This window comes from Falco biarmicus, chromosome Z, assembly GCF_023638135.1.
Source record: "Falco biarmicus isolate bFalBia1 chromosome Z, bFalBia1.pri, whole genome shotgun sequence".
Classification (NCBI taxonomy): Eukaryota; Metazoa; Chordata; class Aves; order Falconiformes; family Falconidae; genus Falco; species Falco biarmicus.
The window spans coordinates 65,855,092-65,881,853 of record NC_079311.1 but is presented as its reverse complement, the minus strand read 5'-3'; the positions used below and the strand labels follow the sequence as shown (position 1 = coordinate 65,881,853).

Genomic DNA, 26,762 nt, shown 5'->3' with positions numbered 1-26,762 from the left:
ACTTTGGATGCCAGAGTATTCTGTTAGCTTTTTGAGTAATGCTTTTGTATAAATGGCTTGGAAGTGGTTTTAAGAAATTGCAGGTAGGTTAAACCTGAAATTTATTAAGCATAGTTACAATTCTGTTCAGTATAATGCTTGTTAATTAATAGCCATTAGTTACCTATACATGTAGTTGCATTGGCCAATGTGACCGCCGTGCACCACTTGATGTGAGTGCTAATTTAAAGCTAAGATCATCATCATCTGATGCAGCAGACGAGTGTTTGGGGACAGCTTTTTTAGAGCAGAAATAAGAGGGTTCTGTGGGTAACTTTCTATCATGAGAAGGGACATTGAAAATGCTGGCAAGTGCACCAAAAAAGCAATACACCAGAGGGTCAAATAACACAAAACCGTTCTTAATATACAAATTTTTAAATGAATCTTGCTTACTGTGTAGCTTGAAATTTTTTCCCTGCCCACTTTCCTTGAGGTTTCTGGCTTTCTTAATACAACTTTTGATGTTCCAGATTCTCCATTACTACAATTTGATTTTTTTAAATGTTTTCAAGCACTAGCAGCTGGTAACTGTACTAGTTCACAGGCACATGAATTTGCATTCCGATCTTCCAGAAAAGAAGAAGTATTACAACAATTGATAGGAGGCAAATAAAGACTGCACTGCTTTTTTTATATACTTCTGCTTTATCCTGTTCAGTTTCATAATCAGGTAGCAGTATAATTAAAAACAATAGCACCAAAGTTTTTTAAAAAGTTCATATTTGCAATACATTAAATATGGTGACTCCTTAAAGTAAAATTAGCAGTGCTAGGCATCAAAGCTATAAATGGAGATTTTTCTTCTCTTGAGCAGTGCCCACATGCTAGTCCACAACCTTCTTAGTGTCATCTTCTCCCTGGAGCCTGCTGAAAGCGAAATGCATTTCAGGGTAGTGGAATGGCTTCAGTTGGATCAGTTAAATGCTTCGGTTTAAAATCGCATTTGACCTTGTGGATGCAGTCTAAATCATCAGGTAGAAATGCACCAAGTCTTGATGTCTCTTCCTCACCATACCCTGAGCAGAGAGAGCCTGCTATTTTTTGGCTAAATCAGAGACCTTTGGAACTTTCTAGGAGAGTTCTGCTCTGTTAATCTGAAGTTTTACTTGGAGCGTCCTTCCAACTTTGAGTCAAGCCTCATAAGACATGGAGAAATGTGGAACTAAAACTGATTCTGGCCGCTGTGACTGCTTTTAATTTGATTCCCAGTGGTCTTAATCTTCTAATGCATTATGTGGTTTTGAGGGGCAGGCAGCTGAAAATTTTCCTGAAATGCTCCATACCTCAATGTCAACATTCAGCGTTCATGCAACAAAGCACTGTATTAGAAGTGTATGTACTTACATTGCTTGAGCACATGCGTGCTGTAGTGCAGCACTATGCAATGATTAGCTCAGATACCAGATGGGGTGTAGCTGCTTTACTTGTATGGCAGGCAGAAAACCCAGGTGTGGCTCTAACAGAGCACAGCACACCTTAGTTTTGCTGCATTGCCTCCAGATGTAAAGTAATTTTCACTTTACAAGTGTTGTGCTGTAGAAATAGCAACCTTAATATTTCTCAGCTGATACTTAGTGTACTGGATCCATCTTTTACACTCCTAATAAGCAGATAGTGCCTGTAAAAAGAAATTCTTTTGGCTGCTATGATCCAAATGGGGGAACTGCTGTCGTTCAAGATACTGTGATTGACAATTACAGAAGTACTTTCAGAATCAAATCATTTGCTGCCGCAACTAACATAAGCAGTGCAAATGGACAGGAAAAAAGGTTTCTGCTTCTGTGTTGTGTATAGATGGACAGGATAACGCCTATTAGATGTTAATATTAGAACCTAGGCAATATGCAAACTTAGTATGTCTGGATAATGGCTTAATTATATAATGCTAGCAAAATAAGTTTTGATGAATCTGTTTTGCTTTAGTGTAAAATGATTAATTTATAATTCTAACATGCAGTTTAATTCTTGCAAGGTGGTGAAACCCGTCTCTGGGAAAGGAGATGGATCAGAAATGAACAAACTCTCTCTGGAACCTCAAGCTGAAGGGCAAAGCACTGCTTCTTCACCTACACAGAAAGGAAGACGTAGTCCTTCTCCTAGTAGCTCCTCTTCATCATCTTCTAGGACAGTTAAATCTGAATCACCGGGTGTTAGAAGAAAAAGGGTATCTCCAGTGCCTGTAAGTTGCAAACTGTGATGTAACTTTTAATTTGACTATATTCTGCAATCTTTTGCTTATAGAGGCAATTAATCCTCCCTGTGTAGGGCAAGATGCTGATAGAAAGCGGTCCTGACAGGGTATCTCCACCTGAGTGAGATATACATGAATTATGCTCTGTGTCATTTCTTATATCTGCAGTTTTATTCTCTACTTAAGTGTGTGTTTTCTTTTTAGTTCAGTCCTGCTTTAGGTTTTTATGTCCAGGAAATAAATGAAGAAATACAGATACTCAGTTGTGAAGAGATGTATGTTCTCTTAGCTTGATTTGCACAAAGAGGTGCTAATAGTTTGGGGGTTTTTCCTGCAGTTTTGCATATATACTTGGGGATGGGATTGTTGATGGGATCAATTACTTTATGTACAGATTAGGGAAGATTTAGGTATGTGCATTGTTAGAAAACTAAAATCACTATAATTACGTTTGAGAAGATTTGGAATAGAACGCTTCAAGCAATAGAAACTGGCTTCATTAAAGAAGATCAAGACTATAATAGTGTCTAACAGGATTGCTTGTTATAAAAATGTTCATCCACAGTTCAGGTTCAGTTGACTTGTCTACAGATTAACAATGTAATAGAGTAAGAATAAGGTCTAATTGCTTTTATTGTCCCATTGCTGTAAACAAGGTTTCCCAAATTAATTAAAATATATGCTGCCATTTCTCTGAACTAAGAACTAATATCAGAAGTTACAGCACTGCAGCACAGCTCCTTTCTTCTTTGAGAAGACAAATTGAAAGGTTAAAAATAAACAAGCCAAACAACAAAAAAAAAAAACCAACACAGAAACCCCACCGCAACACCAAAACCACAACAACCCACCGGTTGATTTAGCCTTTGATTCATTTTTACTTGATTTGGTTTTCTTTTGGTTTTTTTATTAACCTTTCATATGAAAAACCAGGGTTCAAGCTATCTTTTACTTAACTGAAGGACAGAGAGTCAATGTGCATCATAACATAAAATTTTGAAGTGGATATAAATCAAAGCAGAAGATTTTAAATTGGACAGAGCTATTAACACATCTCATAATGTTAGAAATATGAAGAATTTAAATGAGGACTGGGGCCATTGAATTTTTGATCATGGGGAAACAAAACCAAGAAACCCTATGCTGAGCTGAAAGGTGCTTTGATTGTGCAAAGAAGAGGAAGATGTATCCTTTTTCTTTTTCTTTGGAATTTCTTTAAACTTCTGTTTTTTATTGACCGTATGTTCCCTTTTGAAAATTGTAGTCATAGGATTTCTTCAGAAATTGATATGTATTAGTGTTATAACCTTATATAATTTCCTGTAATGAGTCACAAGTCTGATTATCTTCTGATTGGATTATACTTGATAATTCAGTAGTAATATGGTAAGGTAACTAACGAAAACTTGAAAATAGAAACAATTTAAAATACTTTTTCTGTCAACGTCAGACAAACTTAGTTTTTCTTCTTTCCTCAAGTTCTGGGCATATAGTCTAAGCAGGTTTTAGCAGTTTCAGGGACTCTCTTATTCTATGTCATTTGGAGGAAAACCAAACCAGAACCCCAATACCTAATCAAACTTACTGTTGTCTGGGAAATGCTTATAATTGAACTGCTGTGTAGTTTCAGAGTGGACGAATAACACCACCTCGACGAGCCCCATCTCCAGATGGCTTCTCTCCATACAGCCCTGAGGAGACAAATCGTCGTGTCAACAAAGTTATGCGAGCCAGGCTGTACTTGCTGCAGCAGATAGGACCCAACTCTTTCTTAATTGGAGGAGACAGCCCTGATAATAAATACAGAGTGTTTATTGGACCTCAGGTAGAGGACGTTTTTGTGTTGTCAGTAGCTTTTATTAATTTATAGTTATTCTTGGAAAACTGTTCAACATGAAATTAGATCAAGTGTTTGTTGCCAGCCCATGATAATGGTTTTATAAAGCAATATTTAAAAGTCGTAGTCTGTGCTCATGTAATGTTAATGGTCAGCTTGTATTTTGGCTACATGTAGCAAGTACATGAGTTCTGTCTAAAGTTTCTGTTAAACAAAAAAAAACCACCACCAAACCTCTCGTTTAGAAGTAATTATTATTGTTCTGTCTACTTCTCATTCCTGGTGTAGCTTTGAATTATACAACCGAAGTATTTTTGGCTAAAATTTGGATGCTTCATTTTCCTAGTTTCTCATTCTGAAACATTTTACTCCCTCTTATTTGTGGAATATATATAAATGACAAGCACAAGACATAATTCCTTTAATGGTGTGATTATTTTAATTACACCCATAGTGAGGTCCTTTTCATAGTAGTGTGATGCAGCATTGGGAAACATCTAGGTTTTTGAGTAAGTAGAAGCAACCTATTTAGGTTCGATTGCTGTCATGTTATGGATATACAGTGATTATAGGCATGAACTTCTTCTGAAGTTATTGCTACACTTCATAATAGTTCATTTAAAAAAAAATTAAAAAGGGGGGGGATGTCAGTTGAAAACTGGTGTAATAATCTGCTTTTTCATGTATATTCCTGAATAGTATTTTGGGAATTCTCATTTTCTATAAGGCCAAGTAAGAAGATATTTATGCCTGTTTATGAAATAGTTTGCATAAACTATTTCTTCCCCCTGCCCCGGGGCAGGAGGGGAGGTACTATATGTTCTATGGTGCATTTAAATGTGGAAGAATTTTTTATGTATCTATCAATTCAACAGAGCTTTTGCATATACTTTTCTTTGCAGACTTGTAGCTGTGGCCGTGGGACGTTTTGTATTCATCTGCTGTTTGTTATGCTGCGAGTGTTCCAGCTTGAACCTTCAGACCCAATGCTCTGGAGAAAGACACTGAAGAACTTTGAGGTAGTCTATTTCTAGTAGATCTAATGCAGATCTAAAATACATTCCAGGTAAAAGTGTTTAGGACGTTGTTAAAAATGCTGAAAACTGTTGCCAAGCAACAGTATTATGTTTTTAATCATATCTTTAATTCAGTCTCAAGAGCTCTGTATATAGGAAAAAAATACCTGCAAATAAAAGACGTAACTAAAAGAATAGTAGAGAGCTGTAGTTCAGTGAGTGATTCAAGTTTTGGATTATCTACTCAAATTTGAGTAGATCTGTCTCACTGGTTAGCTGAAAGCTAAACAGAAGGAGGGTCTTCAGAAATAATTGTGTGTGTACTTAAAGCTGTAATTTATTTTTCATAAGCAAATAAGTTTTTGTTGAAAAGTGTTTCTTGTGATCTGTTTATTAGTAACACTTCTGAAATTCCTGCTGCTACTTCTAATGCATTATTGTGAAGATGAATAGATCTTTTTTTAGCAGTACTTAAGCTTCAGTAATAATTACTTTTAAATTACAAGCTATTCATAGTATAAATACGACTGTTGCTGTCTTTTTCTGATGTTAGGTTGAGAGTTTGTTCCAGAAATATCACAGTAGGCGTAGCTCGAGGATCAAAGCTCCATCTCGTAACACCATCCAGAAGTTTGTCTCACGCATGTCAAATTCTCATACATTGTCATCATCTAGTACTTCTACATCTAGTTCAGAAAACAGGTTAGTATTTTTCTAAAGGAATTAAAAGCTTTATTCTGTAGTTTTCTTCTAATTTTGGAGGTTTAGAGTCACCTACATTCTTTTTGTTCAAAGCTACTTTCATTTCAAGCCATGTTAAGTCTCTGTATTCGCAAACAATAGTCAAGCATACGTTAGTCACTGTGGTACCAAGTGGGCATATTAGCTTTATAACTGCTGTTTGAAAAATGTTAAGTAAAGTTGTGAAAAGAATTTTTTTGATCCTTTATGAGTTTAGGAAACAAACTTTTGAAATGTAAATGCAAGACTGAAGCATATATTAACTTTGAAAACCTATTTGTGAGCATTTGTTCAAATGCAAAACTTGTGCAAATGTTGACAAATGAAGAAACATTATTTTTCTTTTTCTCTTGTCCTACTTTGGAGAAATGCTTGTGCCTATGACAATATACTGAAAAATTTTGAGGTAAATGCACTCTGTCTGTGTAAACATAAAAAATATATAAAAAACATAAGTAAACATATTTTAAAGCACTTCATTTAAAATGGGTGATTATTTTAAGGGAGCAATTAACCTATTATGACTTCTGGAGTTTATACAATATCAAACGATGCCTCATTAATTTTAAGCAGTTTGATTCTTTGATACTTTTTCCCCCTAAATTCTAGTACTTGAGTGCTTTTGCATGCTCTTTCCCTTGATTTTGAAAAGATACTGGTTAACTATTTAAACAAGTCGTTCGTACATGTGTTAGTGGGTAAACTAGGCGCCCTCTAGAGAGGCAGAACCACAGAAGGCAACATAAATTGAGACTTTTTTTTGTGTAAAGTGAGACCTAACTTGTGGAGTACCTTGATGTGTTACTTTGTGATAGTAAGTATATAGTTAGATGAATGTATTCAGACAGGTTTATAATTCTGATGTACAGATTGTGGCCTTATTTCCCATCATCTTTTTCTTCCAAATTGTGTCACTGTAAATAAATAGCATAAACAAAGCAGTTAGATCCAGAGCAGACTATGTATTCACTTATCTGGCAAGCCAGTTCCTTTAATGTAGATAACTTGTAAATAATATTTTTTTTTTTATAGAATTGGCTTCACTGGATTGTGAACTTCACTGCATGAGTTATCATGTTTTTTACAGGATGAAAGATTTTTTTCATTTGTTTGCCAGTACACCTTATGATTAGTTCCTAGCATTACTGGTTCAATGAGATAAGTTGCTATTCTGTACAGGTGTAGTCTCCCATAATATAGGTACTGGAGAACACTGAGCATCAGATTCATTTGAGATAAAAGTTTACTCAGTTCTGCTAATTGCTGTGACTTGCAATTATTTTTGGTTTACTACTGATTCTTCAAAAATTTTAAATTAATACTTCGATTTCTATACGAGCTGTGGAAATAAATTTTTCACTGTAAGCTTATTTTTGTGGATTTTTGGAGTTAAAAATAGTGTCAGTATTTGCAAGGAAATGGAAAAGAATGTATGTACAGGAACAATGTATGTACCAATTTTATTGTAAAAATACATGGTTGGTGAACAAATACAGGGTTTCTGCAGACTTCTAGACACATACCAAGTATAAAAAGTTTTTGCTATGAATAGGAATAATTTTGCACGTTTAAACAATATTACAGAAGATTAAAATCAGAGATTTAGCCAGAAAAATTATTTTGAACTTAAACAACAGGTAGTGAAAAAACACAGGTTATATCCATTTAAAAATTAAGGTGGGGTAAATGGACACAACACGACAAACAAGGAGAATGAGTTTTTAAAAATCTACACATGACTTGTAGGTATGTTAGCATTCATGTGAATCCATTGCATTTGTTTCTGTTAGTGGTAGAAAATTCTTCAGTGGCTGTTACCTTCCCTTAATTTTGAGTTTTGCATACATTCATCAAATAGTATTTACAGTTCCCTGTAATGGACTAAAGACCACCTTGTGACTCAACACAGTGAAAGGAGTGTGATGGAAAAAAATGTGGGTAGCTTTCAAAATATAAAAACTAAGAAGTTTTTCAAAACAAAATTATAAATAGAAAACCAAAGGATGGTTTGTTAAAAGAAAAATAATGTTAAGTGACCAGGGCTGAGCCTTTCAATCTCTAATTGGTATCTGACCTAGTTTGAAAAGATGTCATGTGTTTTGTGGCTTTCCTTTTCATTTCAACGGTGTCGTCTGTACTCAGTGCTTCTAAAAATGTGGTTGCTTGCTTACTCAGACCAATGTTTAGGAGAATCATTCATGTACAGCCTATAGTTGTTTAGAAGTAATTGTTCCAATCTGGAAGTTCTTATTTTTTCACTGTTGACACCTGTTCTAAATTCTGATACGGCACTTTTACAATCACAAATACTATTTTTTACAGTATGAAGGATGAAGAAGAACAGATGTGCCCCATTTGTTTGTTAGGCATGCTGGATGAAGAGAGCCTAACTGTTTGTGAAGATGGCTGCAGGAACAAATTACACCACCACTGCATGTCAATATGTATGTTGTCATCTTCATCTGGTTAAGTTCTGATGACTCTAAATATGCAAAATTATTGTAACTTACCGTGTTTTCATTTTTTTTTTTTTATTTTAAAGTAAAAAAAAAAGCCAGAAACCTGCTCTTAAGTAATGTGTGGTAGCCCTTTGAGAGCTTGATATCATTCAGGTACTATTAATAGGTCATATCTTATCAGTTATTCACAAGTCCAGTTTATTATTTGATGCTTTGAGAAAGAAGTTAACTACAGAGTTAGAAGTCTGAGCCTCTTTTACCTGAGTGAGATTATGTCCAACTAGAGCAAGGTTAGGAACAGACTTTGAGCCCTCTGTGACTTGTCATTGGAATGTATGGAAGTCGTCTACTATCAGCTAGGATTATACGGTGAAATACACAGTATGTTTGCATACTACATTAAGAAATATAAATAGTTCGCTTTAACAAATAAAATTCCATCTGCCATATTTTAATATTTTAGGAAAGTATTGTCTATGTTTGAGGTTGAAAAGGCATCGCATTTCAGTTTGTAACTTTTAATATTAGTGGTAGTGCTAAACTGAAGGATTTCTACATGCACAAACTGTTTAAAAGCCCATATTTATCAGGCTGCTGTAAATGCCTCAGTTCTGAAGTGTTTAACCTGAAACTTCACATTCTTCAGCAAAACTTTTTGTTCTGGTTTTATACATTGTAAAACTCAAGTGCATATTATCCTGTTGCTGTGTTCCAGGGGCAGAAGAATGCAGAAGAAACAGAGAACCACTTATCTGTCCTCTTTGTAGATCTAAATGGAGGTCTCATGATTTCTATAGGTAAAGATTCAGTCTGTATGTAACAAACTATATGTTTCTGGATCCTTAGTGGATGCTTCTAAATATGCTGAAGTATTTACTTCAGCATATGTTTCATTTGTTAATCCGTGTTATTTTTTGTTAACCTGTAGTCATGAATTGCCAAGCCCTGTGGATTCTTCTGTTGTCCATGTAGTTCAGCAACAATCTACAGCTGGATCACAGAGAAGAACCCAAGAGAGCAATTTTAACTTAACTCATTATGGGGTCCAGCAGATCCCTTCTGCCTATAAAGATTTAGCTGAGCCATGGATTCAGGTAATTTTACTTTGTAAAAGAAGCTTCCAGTGTAACAGCTTATTTTGAACTGTTTTTCTAGGTTTGTCAGATCAACAATTGAAAAATTTATTCTGGCTCCCATCAGCTTTATGGTTGGTTATTAATGGAAATAATTATATTAACTTTCATCAGAAGAGAAGGTTTTCCAGTCTTGTTTTAACTGGGGTTTCAGTTTTGGACTTTATCTTGGGCCTCATATTAAAGGTCCATGTAATAAAATGTATTATTTTTAACTCTAGTTTTGGTTGTGCAAGTGTCACATACATACAAAGCTGGAACTTAATGTTATCCAAGTTGTGTTGCAGGAGCTGAATGACCCCAACCCTATAGAGTCACCTGAGGGTTCAGGGTTCAGCTGAGCAGGGGTCATACACTTAAAAGCGGGAGGACTTGTACTGTCTGGATGTCTGCTGTAATTTTTGTCTGGTATAGCCAGACTGTGGCTTCAAGGTTGTTTACATCAATGTCTATAGAAACAAACTCCATTCTGAATAATTAAAATTCAAAGTGAATGAAATCATTCATACAGTCATCCTCCCACTTAACAGAGTTTTTGGAGAACTGATAGCTTACCATTTATGATGTTTCATTTCTGTCACATAATCTTCTTTTAACATATGGTTCCTGTCAGACTTTTTAAGGTGATTTTTCAGCAGAAACATTTCTTTGCTCTTTTTGATTTCTCCTCTTAGTTGCAGTATTATTCAGTTTGACTCCTGTAACATTGCTTTTTCCTTGGCAGGTATTTGGAATGGAGTTAGTTGGCTGCTTGTTTTCTCGAAACTGGAATATACGAGAGATGGCACTTAGACGTCTTTCCCATGATGTTAGTGGTGCTCTATTACTGGCTAATGGTGAAAGCACTGGAAATTCTGGAAGTAGCAATGGAACAAGTGCTGGAGCTCTGGGGGCAGCTAGTGGGTCATCTCAGACCAGTATCTCAGGAGATGTGGTGGTGGAATCCTGCTGCAGTGTGCTGTCCATGGTCTGTGCTGACCCTGTCTACAAAGTATATGTTGCTGCTTTAGTAAGTAGTTGTTTGTTGTATTCCAGTAATTTCAGTTACTTCATTTTTCAAGGGGAGGGAAAGGAAAGAGGTATACGAAGTCAGGAATCCAAGTAGTTGTTGAGCACCACTGATGACTTGACTTTTAACCATCATCTGAGAGCAAGAGTGAAATGACTTGACTCTACTGGCCAAATAAAAGGAAATGCTTGCTACAGTCCTAAGAATTAACAGTAATTGAATGACTAGGTTCTTTCCAATCTCAAAGAATATGTGATTAATTCTAACAGTGAATATGTAGTAAGCTACCTATCCTTTGAACATTTCAGTGATATTTTAAATGCAATTTATATAAAACTATTTACAACTCTTAAATGTATACATATATATACAACTCTTACAAAAAAATAATTGTGTAGTTAATTTGATTTCATACGTACTGCTTTTTTCCTTTCTTTTAGAAAACGCTAAGAGCCATGCTGGTATATACTCCCTGTCATACTTTGGCAGAGAGGACCAAACTACAGCGACTTCTCAAGCCAGTTGTAGAGACAATATTAGTTAAATGTGCAGATGCCAACAGGTATGGTGTCTATGAACATCAGATTCATTTTTGGATTGTTACTGAAATGTCTTGAAGCTTCGTTAGTTGCTATTTATGTGGAACTATGAGACCACTTATAGTTGGTGGTGAAATAAAATGTGTGGGTCATATATGTAAATGTATGTCATGTTTTTGTCAAAGTCTGATTACTACCAAAAAACTTCTGGCTTGAAAGATGTAAGTTTTGAAGGCACCTGGTTTTATTTTTCCAATAATTACAGAATTTAAATGATACTTTGCTTTCATAAGGCCCTTTTTCCCCTCCCCCCTAAAATAAAGGAAGATGTTAAGTGCAGTCATGAACCATCTGTTCCATCTCAATTGACACTGCTTTGTTTGAATTCTCAAGGCTCACCTTTTAAGTAGTCAGCAAGTACCCTCAGCAGTTGGCAGTTTTGTATGTTTCCTACTTCAACAAAAGCTGTTGTACATCTGTGCCATGAAGCATTAACATTACATTTTATTTCAGTGGACTGTTAGGAGATGGCTATTCTGAGTGAATGTTCTTGACATTTCTAGCTTGAGTAGGCCTTGTCTTCCTATCCCAAGCTACCCATATCTGTTCTGCCAGACCAACAGTTTCTTCATCTGTACTGTAAACTTGATGCAGAAGTCCACTAGCTTGACTTTTGTCTCTAGGTTTAGTTTCTATGCAGCATTTCTTCTGAAACTAGAGATGCCCCAGCAAAAGTGGAATAGTCTAAAGTTAAGTGGAATAGAACTGTTCCTTGTGTTGCTGGCTTTCTGGACTTGGCCTCTTTTTGCTATAGGATAAGGTCCTATTTGGGTTTTTGTTTGTTAGTGATAGGCATTACTTTCCTGGAAGTATCCTTGTAAAAAAAAAAAAAAAAAAAAAAAAAAGTCACAACTATTGGTAGCTTACAGATAGAGGTTTATAGAAATGTTGTGGAATAAATTGATTGGACAGAGGATATAGAAATGTTGTGGAATAAATAAAACTTCTCATGCACAATTCTAAGCTAATGATTATTGAAATAAAATGATCAGAATGTTTTTTCCTTGAAAGCGTTTGCTAAAAGTGTTATTTTTTTGTTTTAATTTCTTCTAGTCGAACAAGTCAACTTTCAGTCTCAACATTATTGGAGATGTGTAAAGGCCAAGCAGGCGAGCTGGCAGTCGGGAGAGAGATCCTTAAATCTGGTAATAATAGCTCTTCATATATGATTGATCTACAGTTACAAGCAAATATACTGAAGTGTTTTAAATTTAATACTGGACTTATCCAATATCAGTATGGCAAAAAGAACAGTATTTCTCTGAGCAGTTTGGCAGGGGGAGTAATTTGGGCACACAATGTGTATTTCTGTATGATACAATCCTGACCTTTATTTAGATATTAGTTTAGATAGTGAACATACCTAATCCCTGTCTTTATCAACTTTTTTTTATAGGGTCCATTGGTATTGGTGGTGTTGATTATGTCTTAAATTGTATTCTTGGAACACAAACTGAATCTAGCAACTGGCAAGCGCTACTGGGGCGACTTTGTCTAATAGACAGACTTCTGTTGGAATTTCCTGGTGACTTTTACCCCCACATTGTCTGTGGAGATGTTTTACAGGCTGATACTGTAGTAGACAGGTACTTTCTTACATTATGAAACTATTACTCTTCATGGTTGTATTTGCAGTATTGATTTCTTAAAAAAAATATTGTAATTCCTGTAAATGAATAGTATGTATTTATAGGCAGAAGTGCGCTTACTTCATTAAGTAAATGGCTGTCTTTTTAAAAACTTCTGACCTGTGAATCAGTTTTGAAGTACCAGCACAGCAATAAATCGCCTTTCTACTGCAGAACTGATGGCTAAATACATTATCTTGAAATGTCTCTCTTAGCACTAGTTAACTAGAGCATATCAGCATATAAAACACCTTTTTTTTCTTTTTTTGTTTGTTTGTTTTGTTAGGTATAAGAAACTTCTTTCCCTCCTAACTTTCGCCTTGCAGTCAATTGACAATTCACACTCAATGGTTGGTAAACTATCGCGGAGAGTATTTTTGAGTGCAGCAAGAATGGTGGCAAGAGTGCCCCATGTTTTTGTAAAGCTGTTAGAAATGTTGAGTGTGACAAGCTCAACTCATTATGCAAGAATGCGTCGACGTCTGATGGCGATAGCAGATGAAATGGAAATTGCAGAAGCCATCCAGCTAGGCATGGAAGAAATACACTCTGGGGAATGTCAACGTGAAGACTTCTTGCCCCTACCCGTACCAGATAACTCTCCAGAAGCTACAGAAAGTAATACCCCTAACAATACTGTCCAGTTTTCAGGGAAAAGTGGGAAAGGTTTAAGTGATAAAAAAATGAGCGCCAGTCCAGAGGACATTGCTGAGACACTGGCTGGCCTTACTGTGGGCCTTCCTGTTTCATCAGTAACCACAGAGCAACCAAAGCCAGCCATTCAAACAAAAGGAAAACCCCACAGTCAGTGTTTGAACTCTTATGCCTCATCCAGTCATTCCCAGTCACTATTCCCAATGCTTCTGTCTCCTTCAAACCCATCTGTACCAGCTGGCACTGTAGCAGATGTCTCTAAACTCAGACCTCAGGGATTCGTTCCCTGTAAAATCCCCTCACTTTCTCCTCAAACACAGCGGAAACTTTCTCTCCAGTTTCAGAGAAACTGTTCTGAAAATAAAGAACCAGAGAAGCTTTCTCCAGTTTTTACTCAAGCCAGGCCATTGCCATCCAGTCACATACACAGGCCAAAGCCATCACGACCCACCCCAAGTGATGTGAACAAGCAGGGAGAAACCTTAAAAAATAGCATGACACTTGACCTGAATGGTATTTCACAGTGTGATGGCAATAGTAGTAGTAGCAGTAGCAGTGCGGTTATACCAAGTGAGGAGACGGTGTTCACACCCGTAGATGAAAGATGTCGTTTGGATGTTAATGCAGAGCTCAATTCCAGTATCGAGGACCTGCTGGAGGCATCCATGCCAACGGGTGATGGCACAGTTACGTTCAAGTCTGAAGTTGCAGTTCTTTCTCCAGAGCGGGCAGAAAACGATGATACTTACAAAGATGATGTAAATCATAATCAAAAATGCAAGGAAAAGATGGAAGCTGAAGAGGAGGAAGCTTTAGCTATTGCAATGGCAATGTCAGCGTCTCAAGATGCCCTGCCAATTATTCCCCAGCTACAGGTCGAAAATGGTGAAGATATTATAATCATTCAGCAGGATGTAAGTATACATATGGGAATTTAGCCTAGGTTCACTGACCTTATAAAGCAGTGCTGTTTATGTATTTCTGAAGCTATGTAAAACAGAAAGGTACTCAGTACACTCTCCTAGGAGTTGGAGTATAAAGTCTGCCAGTTGAGGGTGCTAACAGAACATTTCCATGGTTATTAATTAGTTTAGAGAAGGTATTTGGAAAAGAAACACCATGCCATGTACCAGATGGCAAAGAAGGTAGCCTAGAAGTGGGGAAACCAGGAAATGAGAGCAAAAGTTTTAAGCAGAAGTAGAACAGTACTGAGTCTTAATGCTCCCTGACTTTGGAGGCAATTGTATAAAACCAAACCAGTGTCGGAAAGAAAGGGTGGAGATCTTGTCGGCACATCTTGAAATAGAAGATGTAATGTACCTCAGAAGTCAGAAAAAAAATATTTTTTTGCAAATAGATAAAAGCACAAGAAATAAGAACAGAGAAAGGAGTATTTTATTTGTGATCCTTTGTATAGGGTAACATGTGAAGCATAGAAAACAACATGATTTTAATGTGTTTAATATAGGTGCTAACTAAAACCTTAACAACGTGTGAGATTAGGAAAAGAAAAAAGTCTTGTTCCTCTTTGTGTCCTTAAATCTTGCCTTTCACCTTCAGGTAGTAATACAGAGGAGGCTCTGTGTTCTTACATATAGTAGGAGTATGTGGATTACAAAATACACTGATGTTTGGTCTCACCTGGAAAATGTATAATGTGCAGTATAAAGAACTGTAAGGGAGAGAAGAGACATATAAGCTTGGATATTTTGTAACCTTCCAGAATGTCTTCATTTTAGATGCGTGCCAGTAAGTATGGAATTGACTTGGAATTTAATTTGCAGACACCAGAAACCCTGCCTGGACATACCAAAGCAAAACACCATTACAGAGAAGATGCAGAATGGCTTAAAGGTCAGCAGATCGGTCTTGGAGCCTTCTCTTCCTGTTACCAAGCTCAAGATGTAGGAACGGGGACATTAATGGCTGTAAAACAGGTAAATACTTCAAATACTTCACTTTCTTGAATATATTGTGCTTGTTGTATATTTCTTTGGAATAGCAAATATAAAAGCTCTCTGCTTTCACACACTTCTTGTATTCCTTGCTTCCTCTGCTCCCTGTCATGTGTTCTCACAAAACACATAATAAAAAGTCTTTACGTGCATGGTATTAGCTTAATATTTTCAGGTTTTTTCACCTATATGCTCATTTTCCTTCACAGTTCAAGTGCATTTTTTTCTATAACCAGGTTCATAATTCAGTGACAGAGTTAGGAATGGAGTCCAGATAACATGATTCCAAATTAATGCCCTATTTGCAAGGTAGCTGTTAAAAGTAGTTTCCCCATACCTGCCAAGACTTTTTTTTCCTAAAACAGTTTAAGCAGAGGAAATGTAGTTTAATGCTGATTTTCTCTGATCCAGCAGCCAACTTTGAGGCAAGTATTTTTAGCATTTAAATCAACAGATAACGTAGTGTGACTGAGAAAAGAGGCCTAAATGCACACGCTTCACTCAATATTTTTTTTTTTCAAGGTTCCAGATGTGATTACATCTTTTACATGTTATGGTGCCATAGGCCTGAATCAGTGATACCAACACAGGGAGAATCTTAGTCCTAACATTTTCTTATTAATTCTAGAATTACCTTACACCTGTTAGTTGAGGCTGCTTCTGCAGAGTTGATTCTCATGCCCAAGTAAAATTCTCTGCAGCATACCGTTATTTCAGACTTAGTATGGATCAGAGCTGGAATTGGCTCCAGTTCCATTAAATTACTTCTGATCTGCTCCTTCCCCATGCTCCTGCAACTGAATTTCTGGGATAAGTGGTTTAGTTATAAAACAGGTGGTATGGTTAAACTGGTAAAAGCCTTATCAATAACAATGCTGTCAGAATCCTGTTTGAGGCCTTATCTTTCCTCCTTTTCTTCAACATCTGGAAAAAAAAAAATCCTGCTTTAAGCAGAGGAGAGTCAAGAAGGAAGTTTCCTCACTCCATGCTTGAAGAGATTTTTTTATTGGTATTTCCCCTGAAGGTCACTCTTAACTTTCTATGATTAACTCACATAGAGATACATTCTCAACCAAAGGGGCTTGAGATAAAAGAATACTTGCTATTTCCAGATGATGACAAGGGTGGAAAACCATGCATTCTTGTTACACTACTGAAACAGGTGGTACAGGACTGATTATTATGTCAGGTAATTCTAAATACAATATTTCAAAACAGGTAACATATGTCAGGAACACATCATCTGAGCAAGAAGAGGTAGTTGAAGCGCTGAGAGAAGAAATAAGGATGATGAGTCATCTGAACCATCCTAACATTATTCGAATGCTGGGTGCTACATGTGAGAAGAGCAACTATAACCTCTTTATTGAATGGATGGCAGGTAAACAACTACTATGCCAAAGAAAATTGAAATATCAGTTGAGTCTTGAACTAAGTACTTTCATACTGCATCTTGTATCGCTTCAGTTTGCAAATTCATGTTTTCATTGCTGTTGGTATCCAGTATAAACGTCTACTTACAGAACAGTTTAAGTGGTTGTAGCAAAATTCTTACTGGTGCATACTTTTTTTGATGTGGAATGTTCCATACCTAATCTGTCATAAAGTTAAAGCAATTGGAAGCCCCGAACAAAAATTCGGGTTTTTTTCTCAATTTCTGAATCTAAAGGAGGGGTTAGAAATTTTGAGAGACAGGCACTTCACCTGGAAGTACATCAAACAGTTACATTTTCAGTGTACCTGCAGCTAAGTTATATTTAGTAACTTTCCTAGAAAATTTGGAATACCTGTCATTTGTTTTTGTCTCACGCATTTTCATAAAAATTGTGTGAGGTGACATGCAAAGGCATTTTAGACCTTAAAGTAAATTTCTAATAATAGGTAGTAAGCAGGATGCTTTGGGAAAAACTTGTTCATATTTCAAATGTATTTTAAGTGCTAATTTAGTGAAATTTCTCATTATTGTATAGAGCAGGGACAAGAAAATATGTATCTTTTTGTTAAGAAGGAGCTTTATTGATTTTTATGAATGGGATTATATATTGTTGTTGTCCACTTACCAAGACTAGATTTGGATACATCCTTAGTCTTCAGAAAAGACAGCTTTGTACCTTGACTTAAGTTCTTTGGCAGAAACCACTTAGCAATACCAGAGTGCTAACAAGCAAAGCCCAAGTATGTGTTACTACAAGAAGTAGTGCAGAAAATATTTTCTCGAAACTAAGAGTACTTAACTTTTTAAAGAACATTTTTTCCAAGATAATATTATTCAAATAAGTAAATGTCAGGATTTGTCTTTACCTCATTCAAGCCAAAGTTAGATTAGTATAGTTTGACAGACACAATGGAAATCCAAAATCTTGAGGCTCTATATACCAATTTTGGAAAACAGAGGAAGATACTGCTTTTCCTTGTTTGCTCATTGCTTGTATATATTGGTACTTGGGTGGTAACAAAAGTAAATTAAGATCCTTAAAGGGAACACTTACTGGAGACTGCACCTGTCTATTGCCCCAAAGAAAGCTAGTGTTCTGCAGCATAAATGTAAATGCAAAATGTGAATAAATGTGTAAGTTTTTACTAGCAAGAGTACTTTCTTTGTACACAAAAGGATTTGTACATTCTTTTAAGGAAGTATGAAACCATTAGGAAGCATGAAGGCTTAAGTCTTTAATGTATACAGTTCCAGGTAGAAAGTAATGAAGTAACCAAGTATATTACCTTTTGCCTGTGAAACTTTTGGTTTGTTTTTTTTTTTTGGCAGGGGAGAAATGTACTTACAAATTAGGAACACCAATACCAAGTTCCAATTTTAGTGGGCAGTGTTGCATTCTACTAGTACAAAATATAAGTGTTAATACAATGTATTTTTTTATCTTCTAGGGGGTTCAGTTGCTCATTTGTTAAGTAAATATGGAGCCTTCAAAGAATCTGTTATTATTAATTACATAGAACAACTGTTACGTGGCCTTTCTTACCTCCATGAGAATCAGATAATCCATAGAGATGTTAAAGGTGAGAATTACTTAGAATATCTTTTAAGAAAGAATATTCAGAAAGCAGCATCTATTTTGGCTTGAGACCTATTGCTTCTTTCAGACACCATCTCAAGAGTGGTATTTCTGTTGGGCTTGTCTGATCATTCTTAAGAACCTTTAGTTGCTAAAATTAATCAGAACGTTCATAGCATGCTTGGGGATATTTGCTACCCATGCCAATAGTTTAGAAAAATTGTTTTTGTCAATTTATTCAAAATATGAAGTTGCCATATAGTTTTAAAGATTGCTAGTTAATTTAATGTAGATGTTTACACTGAATTGATGCTAAAATCTGTGAACAAGCCAAGATAGAGGTCAGGTTTCTAATATATAGGAATGCTGTGATGAGTTTTCTTCCTTCATCCTAATTGAACATAAATATAGTTGTACTGTGTTTGGGGAATATGTGGACTTTATTGGGGAATACCTGTCTTAATGAACTTTTCCCTTTAATGTCACTATAGCTGTCCATGAACTGGAGAGATATCCATACAAGTAGCAGCATAGTAATGACAAATATTTGTCTTTAATAGTCATCTTAAAATAGGAAAACTTCGATTGTTCTGTAATTCTCTCCAAGACAATTCAAAGTTGCTTAAGGCTGAAGTAAGTTTAAATTTCATAGGGAGCTGCAGGCAATGAAAACCTCCAGGGTTTTAGGTCACTGTTTCCTTTCATTATTCCATATCCAGGCGTTGTTCCAGAATCCTGTGTTTGCCCTACTTTGAAAGTTTGATTGCTTCTCTAAATCTCTGACAGCCCCAAGCTGTGTGCAGTATCATTCAGGCATAACAGAAAAGTGACATTAGTAGACAGTGTCCTTGATTTTATTTCCATGATATTGGGGGTGGGGAATGTCAGCCTATTTATAGTTCTGAAATGTTCACCCTTTTGCCTTTAATAGAAAGCCAACTAGCAGTATTTTTATTGTGCTGTTGACAGGTGCCAATTTGCTAATTGACAGCACAGGTCATAGATTAAGAATTGCTGATTTTGGAGCTGCAGCCAGGTTGGCATCAAAAGGAACTGGTGCTGGGGAGTTTCAGGGACAGTTGTTGGGAACTATTGCATTTATGGCACCAGAGGTAAGAAACCAGTTTGGGAAGTTACTTCCAAAAGTTTGTTTGCACTCTTTAAGCTAATTCTAAATAACAGAAAATTGCTGTAAATGCTTCAAACATGGTTTAAATGTGCTTTTTATAAAGAATAGGAATGATTCCGACATGATGACACTTATTTCTCTCTGTCGAAGTTGTTTTAAGTAGTTTGTTACAAGATGTACCTATCATGAATATTGTTATGAGAACCCAAATGACCATTTGGTCAGAAGCTAACTTGGCTTTGTCCCTTATCAGGCATTTTATTTACTAGCTCTCTACAGCTGTGTAAATCTTGTGCCATTTACATCACTGATCACATTCTCAACCTGAAACATTAATCAGAATGCACTTGGTTAATAATATTTTTTTGCATCTAAAGTATTTACAGTTAAGAGACGCTGAAGCAGATAATCTAAGCTTTGGTCTGTTTGTCTGTCCAGGTTCTGAGAGGTCAGCAGTATGGTAGGAGCTGTGATGTGTGGAGCGTTGGCTGTGTTGTTATAGAAATGGCTTGTGCTAAACCTCCCTGGAATGCAGAGAAACACTCCAATCATCTTGCTCTGATATTTAAGGTGAGGTATTTTGTTGCTGCCATTATGCCGCAAGAGGTGCTGCCTAATTTCATATACAGTAATGTGAATTTTAGAAAAGTATACTAGTAGGGGTTGTTCCAGTAGCTCTTCTTAATACTGGAGCTGTTAGTACAAAATCAATACTGATACCAACATAATTATACTTGCTTGTTCAAAAAAAAAAAAAAGGCTTCCAACACAATAATATGCAGGAAAAGCCCTGTTGTAAGATATAAAACCGTAGTGTAACAGGCTAAAAAAATATCTGGGGATGAGTTGACCTTGACTCTAGACAGCACACGAGGATTTGAACTCTTTCTTACAATCCTGTAAAATACAGGAGCAAAAGAAGTTTTTCCACCATAAAACATGTATGTATGTATTCATACTTCATAGTGGGGAATGTCCTTTGGTAAAAACCTGATGTTCCACGTTCAGACTTTGCTGAAAGATTTTTACTATTATGCCACGCTCTGTATGAATGTTGCTGCTCCCTTTTCTAGTCATCCATGTTGGCATTCATGTTTCTACAGTTCATCTCCTGACTGATTTGAATAAGGTATGACTGTAGAAAATACTGCTGCAAGTGGAGAAGGGGATTATTAGCATTTTCACTAGCATGGGTGAAGAAAGAGTTCCCACAAAACAGAACTAGCACAGCAGTATTGAGATGTATTCTAATTAAGTACATATCACTGTGATAGGAGTTTGTAATTGTCTTGTGTCTGTGTGAATCTGGTGGTGCCTCTCAATCACCTTGCTTAACTTAATTAACCAAAATTAATTTGGTTGCGAGTGATCTGCATCCTGGGGTGGTAGCAGAAATGTGGTAAAGGCAGTGCAAGAGAACATACCCAGCTTAATGTATCATAATGTAACATTGCTCAGCTTAATAAATCTCCATGTTGGCTTAGGCCAGTTGACAGTGGTAGCAACTAGTAGAGTAAAGAATATCCATACGTATAGCATGAGAGCTTTTCTTATGGCCTGCTCAGCAGATGGTCGCTGCAGAATCTTGCTGTGAGAAGAAAATTTAGAGAAAAAGTGAGAGAGGCAGACTGTGAAAGGCAGTAGGCATAAGGGCAAGTTAAGATCCATTTTATAAAATGGAAGCAGTAATGTAATCTTGAAACTGCGGTAGGAAATATGCTAAGTGGAGCAAAAACTCATAAATATAACTTGTTAGCCAAAAATGATCAGCTTGTGGAAGGCTTTTGGAGTAGGAAAGGGGGCTTAAGAATTTACTGGCCTCTAAAATTTTTTTCCCTTTGTTCAGATTGCTAGTGCAACTACTGCTCCATCAATCCCAACGCATCTGTCTCCTGGCTTGAAAGACGTGACTCTTCGGTGTTTGGAACTTCAACCTCAGGACAGACCCCCATCAAGGGAACTGCTGAAACACCCAGTCTTCCGTACTACATGGTAGCTACTTATGTGTAAGGCTAATATACTGAAGAAGATGCTACTGAATATACAATAACTGTCCTGCAGTGCAGTTAAGCACAGCAATTATATTCTGCTGGCCTTAATGACAGATACATCAAGGACTTAAGGCAAGTGGAGGACCCTACCTAAGTATGTGATTGACAAATCGAGATCTTTACCTAAGCTTAGTATGCAATGTTTCAGAACTTGTGCAGAGATTTGTAAACTGTGCCTTTTCAAACATCTGGCTCTATGTGAACACAAAAGCATTTGTCCTTAAATCTGCATGATTATTTAGCAGATAAATGATTTTTATTTTATTTGGAGCACTTTTTCAGCAATATTAGGAGCTGAGGGGCTCAAGATCTTTTTTGATATAGCAATCAGTTCCAGTTCACGTCATGTAGATGTAAGCAGAGTTCTGCAATAGATCAGTTTTCAGGACTAGTAAAAGGAAGTTCTGTATCTGTTCCTTTTAAGCACACAAAGTTCTCTGAGTAACAAATCCAAACATTAATGAATACTTCATAAAAAAGACTTTTTGCCTTCCTTAAAGTAAGAGCAGGCAGTTATGGTTCACTGTGCGTTTACTGCTGGCCATGTAATTTCTTTTGAAATTAAAAGTTTGCTTTCATTGTTTTGTTAGTGTTTGTTTGTTGTTTTTTTTTTAACTTTGAGGGAAAGGGGATCTTTTAAAATAGTCTTTAGAAAAAGATGCAAGCTGTGTCATGAAATATCTTGCTGACACAAGATTTTTTTTAAAACAGATTTGCTGGAAATCTGGAAAAAATAAAATGCTGCCTTCAACAAGGCAGTGTTGAAGGCTCTGATAGTATAGGTTATTTAAAAGATAAACCAGGAAAAACAAGATTGTTCTGCATAAAACAACCTAGTCTGAATCATCCTAAATTGTTGAGCCTTCTTTTCATATAGCATTTTCTTCTGGCAAATCATGTAGAGAGGTTTCATGTCAAAGGCTCGAAACCAAGCTCCCATTAAATTTTTGGGGAGACTGACCTGTACTTAGTGGGAGCACGTGCCAACTATGAGAAAATCTCATCCTTTGTGTAACAAAACTGAGGTCATGTTCTCTACTGATAACTAAGTTTTACCTGCTGTTTTCCTTCTGCCATACATCATCGATTTACTGTAGCCATTTAGTGATAATATTATTTGAAAATGTTAAAAATATTACCATAAGAAAGGTATTTATTTTAACAAGAAACAAACTTGGACTTGAAAAGCAAGATAAAGTAAAATGTGAAGTAAAGCTTCACCTGTAGTGCAAAACTTGTGGTTTTTTAGCAGGTGTGTGTGTTTTTTTAAAAAAACATGTTTTTAAAATTATTTTAAAGGCAGGTTTTTAGATTCTGATGCATGTAATCCTGAAGGAAAATGGCAGCTTTTCTTTTGCTTTTTTAAAAGGGGGATCTTTTTAAATCGAATATTGATTGTGTTTAATCTTTTTGGAAAATAAATACTGTTTGTGTTTTAACTCTTCAGAAGCCAGTTGGATTGTTGGACTGAAATAGAATTGGTTATTTTCAAAGACTCAGGACAAACTAAATAAGCTATAGTACCTTAAAAATATACAATACAAATTGGAATTAAAACATCTTAAAGATAAGTTTACAGGAATGATAGTGCTCATACTAATAAAAAAAGCAGTGTCATTAGTTGTGAATGTTTCTTTTGGAAATTTTACATTCCTTTGTTTTGGAAGATTGGCAGACTTTGAAGAGTTAAAAAGATAATACCGAAATGTGAAGTTTGGTAGCTCTGTTTTGTATTTTGTACTTGACTCTTTTTTTTTTTTTGACCACTTTAGAATTTCTCATGCTAATAAGATTGTTTCCAAGTCTTTCTTATGTGCAAGCTTTAAAGGATGCACTCTTGCCAATTCATGTACTGGAAGATCAGTTGTCAGATTAATACTGTTTCTGGCAGAAATGTAAACTGTATAAACTGATGAACCTCAGCTAATCAGTATTACTTTGTAGATCACCATGCCTACCACATTTCAAACTCAAACTGCCTCTAGGTGTCCAAATGCATTTGTTTGAGTTTGTTTGTGTTTCCCTTGGCTTGCTGGTAATTGTGGTGTTTTTAAAATGCAGATGTGATGTAATATTCTTATTTTCTTTGGATCAAAGCTGGACTGAAAATTGTATTGTGTAATTATTTTTTTTGTGTTCTTAATGTTATTTGGTACTTAAGTTGTAAATAATGTCTACTGCTGTTTATTCCAGTTTCTACTACCTCAGGTGTCCTATAGAGTTTCTTCTACCAAAGTTCACTTTCACAATGAAATTATATTTGCTATGTGACTGATTCCTAAGACTTCCAGGGCTTAAGGGCTAACTTCTATTAGCACCTTACTGTGCAAGCAAATTTTACAGAAATCTCTGGGTTAAGAAATTTGGCTTCATTGTATCCTTTGTTATTTTAAATATATCAAGATATTTTAATTAAAAGTTTTTACCCCATTGAACCAATTTTATATAGTATAATTTGTACGTATTTTGGTGGTTTGTCTTTATAGTAAATAAAAGTTTTTGAACAAATAGTGTCCTTTGCTTTTGTTATGTAAACACATTCATTTACTGTGTATAAACAGTGAAGTGTACCAGAAATACTTTATTCACAATTTCCGATGCAACATTCAATATATGAAGCAGTTTCTAATATTAAATGACACACATGAATGGGTATTGGATGATAGACTTATATCTTGGGTGTATCCATAAAGAGTGCTTAGCTAAAGGGCAGCAACAAACACTATTTTTTTTTTTTAATTACTAATAAAGGTAGGAACTTCCCTTACAATAATACTGTATCTGTGAACCTCATTTATGCCCTTGGATCAAACACTAAATGTCTCATATTTGCATTGCTACAAATGTAACTTAATTACCAGGTTAGGTGAGCCAGTTTGGTTACACCAGTTCTGGTGCCATTGGAGGTGTATCTTGGAAGTTAATCTGCTACTTGATGTTTTCACTGAAATTATTGTTGCTTGTGATTCAAGTAGCAAACGTAAGCCTTTGCTTTTTCAGACAATCTGAATACATACTGCAAAGCTAGGACTTTCAAGCAGTTGCTTGTCTTGTTCATGGGTTTTTTTTATATTTTTAAAATTAAGCCATTTTTTCATAGCTGAAAATTAAGTTCAGGTGTTCTGTAGCCTTTGTCTACTAAATTCTGTGTTTTTAAGGATCACCACTTCATAGTTTCCGTTGCTTATGTGACTTTCTTCAGATAGATGGACGTGCCAATTGGCAGCAGAAATTTTCAGATTAATTCCAATATCTGATTTTTAAAATCAGAAAAATGTACTAACAGAAATGCTGTCAATTTTCCTTTATGACAAGGATTAAATAAAAGATAAACAGTGTAGTGTATCTTCCTTTATTTGATTTACTATAGAACTGAATCTTGCAGCGCTGTTGCCAACTCCTTTCTAGGAACAAGGCAGGGCAGAGACCACCTGTCCCTGGCAGCGGACAGTAAATGTCAGACACCTACTTACAGAACCAAATGTCTTCGTTCGCAAAGGGCACGTTCGGTTCTTCCACAGGCAGATAGTAAACTCTGCCCGTTTTGATTTCTCTGGTAGGCAAGTTACAGTTTGTTTTCTACGTGACGGTTGAAGGCTGACAGTGTTCTGTCATTGCAAGTTCTCATTGAAAGGTAAACAACTGCTTCCAGAACGTGTTGGAGTGTTGCAAGGATCATGTATCTCTTCATCATATGAGTGGGCAACTTGTACGCGTGGCTGTTCAGACTCTGCCCACCTCTCCAGACACCGTTATTTCCCTTACTGGCTTTTCTCTCGCTGCTTTTTCTTCCTTGCTGAGCTGAATCATTAATGTGGCAGTCTTGCTTTTAAGAGCCACAATATGCATCTACTGTGGCTGACGTGCATGTTGTTTTCTTGTTACGGCACACAGCTGCTGAAATGTTGAATTCAGGTTGGGGACCGGGACCTTCCTTCCCTGTCGTTACCAAGAAATGCCAGAAGATGGCAAGAAAGCATGCTGAGGCGGCCACTGTGGCATTTCCTTTTATTTCCCTCAGTTAATTCAGTTTGCAATGTACATGGCTGGGTGCCTCTTCTTGGAGAAGATGTGCAAGGCCAACAACAGAAATAAAGTTAATATGGAGCAGAGCAAGAGGCAATTTATAAATATTTGCAAGGCTTTGGGAGGGGGAGTTAATTTTGCTTGTTTCATTGCTTTGGTAGGCCTGCCTCACAAAATGCCAAATTCTTGGCAAGAGTTCGGGTCCAGACATAGGAGTATAAGCCTTGGCAGCGGTCTGAGGCTTGATTTCTCTGTTCGCCCCACAACCAATTCTCAAACACTTGCTCAGTCTCATATTTTTTTAAAAAAAAACTAGTTTCCTAAGAAAGTGAGATGTGTGCTGTCCTGTTCTGTCACATTTTCCAAACAGCCTTAGACTGCACTGGAAGGTTTGAACTAGAACCGCAGATAAGGAGCAGCATCCAAAGATACAAGCTTTATGAAAGTAGGTACCCAGAGAAGGAATAACAATGGTCAAGGAGATGATAATGTTATCCTTATCTTGATACCTCTTAACGATTTGTAACGAATGATTAAGAGGGCTTTGTTAATTTTTTTGAAGATCAATTGCTGGGTGATTGTTTACATCACTAGATTTTTTATGTTTGTTTATTTTTCAGAAAATTGATGGTAGTGTGTGGCACCAAAAGAGCTTGTGCCCTGACCCGATGTGCACTGGAGTTGTTAGTGCCCGTGGTTTGTAACATCCCTTCTGCCTGGCGTGTTAGGTTTGCAGTAGGTGCTGCAGCTGCTTCACGCCGGTGAGTGGGCCGCAGTCACCTGCGATGCTACCGCACACCACCCGCGCCCCTGGTCGCCAGGGCCAAAGACCAGCCAAAAGCACAGACGGAAGCGTAATGTGTTCCAGCTCCGGGCCGTTGATGCGTGTGTTTGACAATGCGAACCGACCAAGGCACCAACAGCATCGCTGGAGGCAGGCACAGGATGAATTTGGGAAAGTGACAGTGCTGGGATTGCTCCTGCACGCAGAGCTGTCCGGGTGGTGCGGTTCAGCTCCTGCTTCTAGGTCATTTATAAATCTCCTTTGGGAATCGGGTCTGGCCTTATGGGATTGTTTAATAAAATACCGAAGGGGCGTGCAACATTATTTACACAGAGAGAGATCTGTGTGTACTTACAACGTAAGCACGCACCCGCGGGGCAGGAGGGTATTTTCCAGTGCCCTCAGCTCTCCCACACCTACGTGTGTACCTCCCGTACCTACGGCGAACCGGATCCGCACGCGCGGTCCGCCACCGCGGCAGCTGGGCCCAGCGCCGA

General features: G+C 36.7%; 2 protein-coding genes across 3 annotated transcripts in view; both read left to right on the top strand.

Moving 5' to 3' along the window:
• MAP3K1 (mitogen-activated protein kinase kinase kinase 1) overlaps nucleotides 1–23,963 on the top strand; it is a 60,262-nt gene extending 36,299 nt beyond the window's left edge. For both annotated transcript variants that reach the window (XM_056324620.1, XM_056324619.1), the window contains exons 3-20: nucleotides 2,015–2,221; nucleotides 3,858–4,058; nucleotides 4,973–5,089; nucleotides 5,640–5,788; nucleotides 8,150–8,271; nucleotides 9,002–9,083; nucleotides 9,215–9,380; nucleotides 10,144–10,428; nucleotides 10,869–10,990; nucleotides 12,081–12,172; nucleotides 12,424–12,613; nucleotides 12,942–14,223; nucleotides 15,094–15,246; nucleotides 16,483–16,645; nucleotides 18,148–18,279; nucleotides 19,245–19,387; nucleotides 19,843–19,974; nucleotides 21,251–23,963. In XM_056324620.1, the coding sequence (XP_056180595.1) occupies nucleotides 2,015–2,221; nucleotides 3,858–4,058; nucleotides 4,973–5,089; nucleotides 5,640–5,788; nucleotides 8,150–8,271; nucleotides 9,002–9,083; nucleotides 9,215–9,380; nucleotides 10,144–10,428; nucleotides 10,869–10,990; nucleotides 12,081–12,172; nucleotides 12,424–12,613; nucleotides 12,942–14,223; nucleotides 15,094–15,246; nucleotides 16,483–16,645; nucleotides 18,148–18,279; nucleotides 19,245–19,387; nucleotides 19,843–19,974; nucleotides 21,251–21,400 (3,888 nt within the window). In that variant the 3' untranslated portion in view covers nucleotides 21,401–23,963. The remainder of the gene's footprint in view (nucleotides 1–2,014; nucleotides 2,222–3,857; nucleotides 4,059–4,972; nucleotides 5,090–5,639; nucleotides 5,789–8,149; nucleotides 8,272–9,001; nucleotides 9,084–9,214; nucleotides 9,381–10,143; nucleotides 10,429–10,868; nucleotides 10,991–12,080; nucleotides 12,173–12,423; nucleotides 12,614–12,941; nucleotides 14,224–15,093; nucleotides 15,247–16,482; nucleotides 16,646–18,147; nucleotides 18,280–19,244; nucleotides 19,388–19,842; nucleotides 19,975–21,250) is intronic.
• GPBP1 (GC-rich promoter binding protein 1) overlaps nucleotides 1–26,762 on the top strand; it is a 292,889-nt gene that overhangs the window by 175,262 nt on the left and 90,865 nt on the right. The gene's annotated exons all lie outside the window — the stretch shown is intronic.